Source organism: Phanerochaete carnosa (assembly GCF_000300595.1).
Source record: "Phanerochaete carnosa HHB-10118-sp unplaced genomic scaffold PHACAscaffold_1, whole genome shotgun sequence".
Lineage (NCBI taxonomy): Eukaryota > Fungi > Basidiomycota > Agaricomycetes > Polyporales > Phanerochaetaceae > Phanerochaete > Phanerochaete carnosa.
In genome coordinates, this window is record NW_006767628.1 from 548,116 (window position 1) to 555,685 (window position 7,570).

Here is a 7,570-nt window from a genome sequence, read left to right on the forward strand (position 1 = left end):
GAGACGTTCGAGCTCAGCGAACTGCTTGCGAAAATCGCCACCCCAGAGCGTGATCGTATGCGCTTCGTCGATGGCGATGCACAAGACGTTGTCGGTGAAGCTCGGCGTCCGCATGAGTTTTGAGAAGCCCTGGTGCTCGAGCAGCATTTCAGGAGACGCAAATATGGCACGGAACTTCTCGTCAACAAGGTCCTATGTAAAGTACTCAGTACCGGCGCAATATCTAGATGGCGGGGCGCACTTGACGAAGTTGCGGGCACCATGTGGCCGCATTTACTGCGGCCGCCGTGAAGCCGACAGCTTTGAAGCGTTTGACCTGAGCAAAATAATTCGTCAAGTATCTATACTTGTAGCAGAGCATATCGGTGTGATACACTGCACTAAAAATGAGTGCAGAGATTGGGTATATGCGCTTACCTGGTCTCTCTGCAACTCAGTGAGCGGAGAGACGATGATAATCTTTTTTGTCTTTGATGCGTCGGCCAAAAGAGCTCCCATGAATGTCCAAGTTTTTCCGGCACCAGTCCCGGCAACCAGAGCAACATCGAGACCCAGATACATAGCCTCAGAGGTGTCAACCTGCCAGGTGTGAGCGATCTTGCCTGTGAGAGCTTGTAGACCATCAGAAATTTGCTTTCTCGTCGCCTCTGAAGAGTATTTGGTGTTCCTCTTTGCTATTTTACGAGCACGCCGCAGGAGAGAGCAGAACTCCGAGCTGAGGTTAGGTGTTGCGGCCATGCCAACGGAATCGATAGCTGCAGATGGTGCCGGAAGATCAGATATAGTCGCCATGGTAGCAAGATCGCAGGGCATGGCAAAATTACGGAAGCTAGGGCGAGGAAAAGAGTAGAGACACGTCGCGCTGGCGGAGACGCGACGAATTAATTAGGCTCGGCGCATGCGCGCGCTGGTCACGTGCGGATGAGACCCCCCCGGATGATCCAAGTGGACCAGACGCTCTAACGAGCCAGTGCACTTTGCTTTCAAAGTCCGATGCACTAGCCGACAGTGTTTACACGTCGGAGTTAAGAGCGGATGGGAACGAGACTAAGTCTTTCGACACAAACGTGCTCTCCGACATCTGACCCGTGTCGATACATTGCGCTCTGCCAAGTATATGCTACAGCCCCACAGCTGATACGCGCGACGTCCTCGATAGTCACACTTTTCCTGCGTCGAGGATAGAAGGTCGACGACCTCCCCTCTCCTCGGCTGAACATTAGCCATAATGTATACTCGCATACGCTGATAGCACTCTGGCTACGGTGCGCAACCTCTTCATTCCTCCGCCACTGCGATTCTCACCAGCAACCAGCGCTGTTCGGTACAGGGTTATTCCAGCTCCCGTACCACACGACATACCTCGCTCAGTCGAGTCTCAGAAGCAATCATTAGCTCCGATAAAGGTTACCTTGTCCGCACTCGGGTGCTTTTTATGCAGTGCGGACAGCGTGAGGTGCGATAGTTCTTGCTTGGTATGCGACCGCATCTTACAGATCACGCATGTACCCCCTTCCAGAGCCCAGTCCTACACCTCAATCGCAATTCGAAGTGCAGCTAGGAAAGCTGGCCAAAATAAGTGGATTACCGTGAAAGCGGCGGCAGGCGAGTTGTGTATCGAACTGAACAAGGTACGTGGAGATGCGCTTTGATAGAGAGATACCTGTAGAGACAGCTCACCTCCAGTTGTGCAGGCAACACAACAATTCACTGCTCTCGGTCAACTCTGACTATGCATCCCGTCCGGAATACCAGAATGAGTGCCCGATACCTCATCACTCCGAACAGATTACTCATCTCGCCTTTCCATCCCGCATCGCGGTTACCACGACACATAGTCCCACCTATAGACGAGCTGCTCATGCATAGCTTATCCAGCGCACGATGCAAGCGAAAAAAACACGTCTTCTAGCTCTCGATTAGGTACTAGTTGTGTATCTAACACTCCATGCACCGTTTGCGTTCCGTTCGCGGCTCGCTATGCGCGCGGCGGATTTTCGAGTTGATATGCATGAGCGTAGGTCTTCTCGCCCATGTGTATCGCATCAAAACTGACAAGCGTGAACATGCCAGATATTGGCCGGTACCCACAAGCGAGGAAACACTTCGCGAGGCGTCTTGCACTTGGAATGCGCGCTGCCGCAGGCGCCAGAGTATATCTGACTCCCTATGCCCCCACTGTGAGTTCCAATTCCCTCAACGGTCGCGTTTATCCTCAATTTACGTTTCGGTCTGTCCCAGGATTGTCTCATGCGGTTCGAATACGCGCCCCTCAAGCTGAAGCCTGCCGAGACAGATCTCGTACATCGGATATGGTAGCACGCAATGGCCTGTCTGGCTGATGAGCTCGCTAAGTCAGAAACTGTACGCCAGCGCATGATGTCCGCTCTTCTCTATGCTAACGGGACGAATGTTGCTCCTAGTTCGTTCCCCAATGCTCTGCCATCAATCGCATCATGATCTCTGAAGTCGTCGGCGCAGGCAATGTCCGGGCTGCTGTCATGCTGGTCGATGTCATTGGGACGCGGAAGTGACACGAAACACTCAGGGACACTTGAGGTGTTTGAGGCGGAGTTTCATGCTGTTTGACTTGCGGAGTCGCGACATAGCGTCAGACACCGAGCGTGCTGTGGCTTGAACGTAGGTGAATTATGACAAAGTGTATGTTATCGATCGCAAGCGGCCTGTGATGAAGAGTAGTTGCTATACTGAGGCAGTGGTGCGAGTCTGGTGGCGTTTGGCGCAATCCAGAAGATCTATCATCTCAGATCTAGCGATACCGCAGCGTATCGCTTTGCTTCCACGCCGTGTTGCCCAGGGTAAAGCGAAGCAGCCGGATCAGGCTGTTCCGCCTCAATGTCTACCGTCCGAGTCAGACCCGACTTCTGCGTCGATGTCCTTGCCGAACGCGAGTCGGTGAGGTCGCTGGATACCTGGGAAGAGCACTATGCAGAGCGCATGATTCTGAGAAGCAGCAGACGTCATCAGTACTGTGACGATCAGCGTCAGCGCCGAGAGGGAGAGAAAAACTAGCTCACGAATTAATGCATGCGTCTCCTCAGCGTTCACAGATGCAGCGCATCTTCCTCTCCAGGTGCTCCACCATCCTCTCCTCGTTCAAATATACACTCAACGCGTCTACAGCTCCGCCAGCGGGCATCTTGCTCCTGTCGTCACCTTCTTCACCTCTCTCGCTCGCCGAGTACCGCCTGATTGGCGGGCTACTTCAGCCTGAAGAGACGCGCGAGCAGGTGCGGCGCATGTACGATGCGGACATCTCGCTCGGGGGTGCGGCGTGGTCTTTTTCGCGCGTGTTGGGGCATGGGGACTGATGGGTTGCCAGCGATGTGGAATGTCACTAATTTGCATCACGCGGTGAGGGAATTCGCGGTAGAACTGGTGTCGTTCCTAGTGGTGATCGAGGTGGATGAGTGCGAGCCATGTTTCTAGAGACAAATCAGCCGCACACTTCTCGCGAACAAGAAAGCACACCCACAAGTTCTGTTCGATGGGATCAGCAGCAATATCCCGCGCCCACATCGTCAGGATCGTCCTGACGCGGCTGTCGGTGCCGATGTCTCTGCGGAAGCCACTGATCGCGACGACTTCTCTTAGCTTGTAGGTGCTCGTCTAGAGCAGAACCGTAGTCATGAGCTGCAGATAATGGCCCTCGAACACAAGCGGGAAGCCATCGAGGGCAGTGGGGTTGTCCGCCGAGATCACGGGGGTGATGGGCGTCGGGAGCAGGGACGAGATCCGGGTGTCAAGCAGAGGTTGTGGGCCTGGCTCGGAACGGCGTGTAATCCAGAATGCGAATGGTAAAAGTTCGTGGTTGAAGACGAGGTCGGAGCCGATTTTGTGAACGGGAGTCGGCTTTCCCGAAAGGAGTCAGATCTGCAACATCTTGCCCGAACGCTGCGTTACAAGCAGGGCCGGCCTGATTCGCCTGAGCGGCCAACCCAGTGTTTGTTTCTTGCAGCATCCTGAAAGTATGTCCTGCAATGTATGAGATTCTATTATCATTCCATATGACACACGACTCACCAGGGTAACTTGAGACGTTGAACAAAAGTGTGGGCGCTCGGAGTGCGAATTGATCGTAAAGCGCATCTTGTTGGAATTTGTGCAGCTCTCATCCCAGCACGAATGCGAGCAGCGAAAGCTCGGAAGCAACTGCGGACAGTATCGCTAGCGCGAGCTTGAGCTTAAGGGCTTATAACGAAGTGGGTCCAAAAGCGAGTTTGTAAGCGAAACGAGCCGGCAGAGTTTATAAAGCACCAGCCTGGCCTGGCCATCACGAGGCAGATGCCCTGTCGTCGAGCGACGTCGGTGGCGAGTGCGTTCTGGGCGTGCCCTGCTGTCATGAGTGCGGATGTCATGGTCATGACTCATGCTGGACTTGCCGTCGAAGCACATCACGGTCCATCTCGTCTCTGCCAGCTTGGCGGGGCGTAAATATATGAATGGAAAAGCGTCCATGGCATACACAGAAACACAGGGTGCTTATATCGCTAAGACCATCTGCTGACTTTGGACATGGAAGTCGTGGTCCAGGTCGAGCTCTGTAGGAGGCACGTGATCCATCACTTTGTGGCGCGGTAATATTCTCCGCGAATCCGTTTCCACCATGTCCGCGCAGCTTAGTTAGCCAATAGCAACAGGAGCTTAACCTCCCGTACGCTGAAAATCCCTCCTCTAAGCGTAATTACATTTGTATCTTAGGTTGTATATAGCGTACTAATCGTATTATAGACGAGTCAAGTGTCCGTATCGTTGCCTAGAGCCTGAGCGCAGCCATCCTGCGAGCCGGCCCTCTGCAAGTTTAAGTGGTCGCCTCGCGAGTCTGAGTGCGGAGTGCGTGCACATGCATGAACATATGTTCACTCGCGTGCACGTATGTGCATATACGCGTGCGTACGCGCACATACACGCAGCGAAAACGAGGTATTGTAGGCTGAGTTTTTATTTTTGTCCAATAACGACCTCAATGGAGGGCGATGCGCCCCTCCGAAGAATCTCACCGGACGCTGGAGTCTGCCCTGTCATTTTTTAGCCCCTGTGACAAATCGAGCACCCTTGTCTGAGGAAGTTTTGAATCATAGATACTGTACCTGTACGACCAGTCCGGTGCGTCACGCATCACTTAGCCCCCGACCGCCGCTCTCGAGAGCGGCGGCCACGTCGTCACAGGGGGTGCCGCCGCTTTTCATATTTACTTCTGCTAAATTTGATACTTGAGGTTTTTTTCCGCCTGCAGCACAAGATGTACGAGAAAAAAACCTACGCGTGCCTTCTGTGGTGTTGACGCTGTTCTTGCCTCTGCTGTTGCTTTGTAGGGTTGCGTCTGGGCCGCCGCCACTGTTCAACTGCCCGATTCTTGACCGGTGTTACATGTCACCGCCAAGCTCGCCGCTCCGCCTGTCCGGTGGTCTACTGTCGCATGTCACACCCGTCACCGGACTGGTTATACGGGTACAGCATATGAGGAGATGCAGGGTTCTGTCTCATGTATCGTCTCTCTCTTTTTTCTTTTAGCTTACATTTCGATGCAGACACAAACTTTCGACATGAAAGTAAAGCTGTCCTGGGGGGCTATCGCGTCACAAAGTTATCGATGACACGCCCCAAGCTGAGACTCGACCTACCACGTCCATCTAAGACAGTGCCAGGCTACTCGCTAGCCGTCAACCCAAACATTTCAACTGCTGTCCCGCCACGTTGTGTGGCCATAACTCGACGTAATACTTGCGGCCTGGGCTCCCCGTCGAGGTCACAACTTGAAGGTGGAAGAGGTCTTGCGAGCAGACGTGTACTGTACTTCTTCGACCTGAACGGCGGCCGGTGTGACTGTGGCCGTGTACAACCGTAGCGGCGACAGCGGCGGGGGAATCAGTGACCTGTGATAGCCGCCGCAAAGCGGCGGCGACTGACCAGTTCCAGGGGGTCTCTAGGGGCACGCCGCACGCCCGAAACTTTTGGCCCGCCCATAGTACCTGTCACATACCGGCGAGCCCCTCTGTGTCCCGTGACAGAGACCTCCAAGCGAAAAATTTGAGGTCCCTGTGACCTGTGGTCGCCGTTCAGGTCGAAAACCTCCAGTATTACCGAGCTCCGATGGTAAAGCTCGCATGTCCGGATTTTTTAACCCTTGTGTGTGCAAGTAGCGCTATATCGAGATATACAATAGGCTGCTTCACTTTTTAATAAGGTTTTTATCAAGAGATTCAATAGCATGACATGCTGCACCGTGCTCTGATCGAGTCCTTGACAGGTGAGTTGCTGATATAATTTATGGTGAAATGTAGACAGCTCAAACGCGATTGAAATCAAGGTACGATAAAATCTGGAAAAGCATAAATGTACCGCAAAAAAGTGAATATATGCCTCAGTGCCATGGCTGAAGGGCCAATCATCCATACCCTGCGTTTCCTGCATCATTCATAACTTAATCATTTGGTAACTACAAAATTCATATATAAAGCTGCACTTTAAATCAATCAGCGCTCAAAACGCACATATTTGTTGAGTGTCACGAAGATGTGAGTGTCTTGCATTGCATCGCAATTACCCCACCTCACGTGCTATGCACCCAATCTCCTGACAATCCAGTGGCGAGCTGAGATGTCTGTTGAGCATTATTAGGTCCCCTTAGATGAGCCCAGTGTGAAAGTGCGACTGAAATCTTGCTTTATTCTGTGCTACAGGGCCAGTATATATACATGTGAGTCAGGACCTCTGATACCGCTATAAGACCTATGGTACTGTGAGCGTAAGCATGTATACTAAGCATGAGTAATCAGATGTCGTATCACTACAAGATAATAGAGGGGTCATGTGATGATATCCCCATTAGTCCGTACAGGGCAATGACGTAATCGCCCAGTTCTGACACTCCCACTCGACTAGTTATTGCCTAATCTACTGAAGACCAAGCCTAGCATAGACCGGAAGCGCTCAAATTTCGTTGCACCAAGTGGTTTTGTCAATGTGTCGGTGATCATTTCGTTCGTACTTGTCGTGGGCGTAGCCCCGGCCTCCTATTTTATTCCCATTTTCTCCAATTTATTCCACGATTATACGATCCTCCAAACGTCGTCGGCGCATAGGCGCCAGTTTACAAGCCATAACCGCGCGCTAAAACACCTCGAGAACGCATCACCGATGGACACGCATCAGCGCATCAGATGCACCTGCATCGCCGCCGCCTCGTCGCCGCATCATGCTTCCTCGGTAACAACCGCACTCCAATCTCCATCGGAGATCCGATCCCCGTCGGCCCGACAACGTCATAAGCCATGACACACTGGCCCCATCTATCTTCGAATCCGATCGGCAACGGACTTCCTATTCCCGTCGGCCCGACAACGTCATATGGTATGACACACCGGCCCTCGTTTCCCCGCCTAAGTCCCCTAAACACTAGCAGTCGCCGTAACACCAGTCGCTTATGTAAAGCCTGGTCCGTGCGCAACCTGACTAGTATATAAGGCTCCCCTTTGTCGCTACCTAGCCCCATTTCAACCTCTTGGTTAATTGGGCTAGGTAAGCCTTCACTTGTATTGTAGTACAG

At 52.7% G+C, this 7,570-nt stretch overlaps 3 protein-coding genes across 3 annotated transcripts; 1 reads left to right on the top strand and 2 right to left on the bottom strand.

Moving 5' to 3' along the window:
- Window positions 1-738, bottom strand: PHACADRAFT_132775 (uncharacterized protein; the record flags this gene model as incomplete). Its single annotated transcript, XM_007389698.1, has 3 exons — window positions 1-135; window positions 242-316; window positions 418-738. Coding segments are annotated over 3 exons (531 nt in total), but the record flags the coding sequence as incomplete, so codon positions are not given.
- A 2,058-nt stretch (window positions 739-2,796) lies between these two features.
- On the top strand, window positions 2,797-3,390 carry PHACADRAFT_203528 (uncharacterized protein). The gene is made up of 2 exons (XM_007389699.1): window positions 2,797-2,916; window positions 3,072-3,390. The coding sequence occupies exons 1-2, from the start codon at window positions 2,857-2,859 to the stop codon at window positions 3,330-3,332; spliced, it is 321 nt and encodes a 106-aa protein (XP_007389761.1). The 5' UTR covers window positions 2,797-2,856; the 3' UTR covers window positions 3,333-3,390.
- PHACADRAFT_189426 (uncharacterized protein) lies at window positions 3,369-4,110 on the bottom strand (the record flags this gene model as incomplete). The annotated part of the gene is made up of 5 exons (XM_007389700.1): window positions 3,369-3,446; window positions 3,493-3,630; window positions 3,679-3,873; window positions 3,925-3,996; window positions 4,045-4,110. 5 exons carry the CDS (start codon window positions 4,108-4,110, stop codon window positions 3,369-3,371), a joined length of 549 nt encoding a protein of 182 aa, XP_007389762.1.
- Window positions 4,111-7,570: the final 3,460 nt, after the last annotated feature.

What these genes read in the sequence shown, in the direction of transcription:
- PHACADRAFT_203528 (XM_007389699.1), top strand. Translation starts at nt 2,857, where the DNA reads ATGTCTACCGTCCGAGTCAGACCCGACTTCTGCGTCGATGTCCTTGCC. An exon ending in TCCTTGCCGAACGCGAGTCG is followed by an intron (nt 2,917 to 3,071) that starts GTGAGGTCGCTG and finishes CAGCGTTCACAG; the next exon opens with ATGCAGCGCATCTTCCTCTC.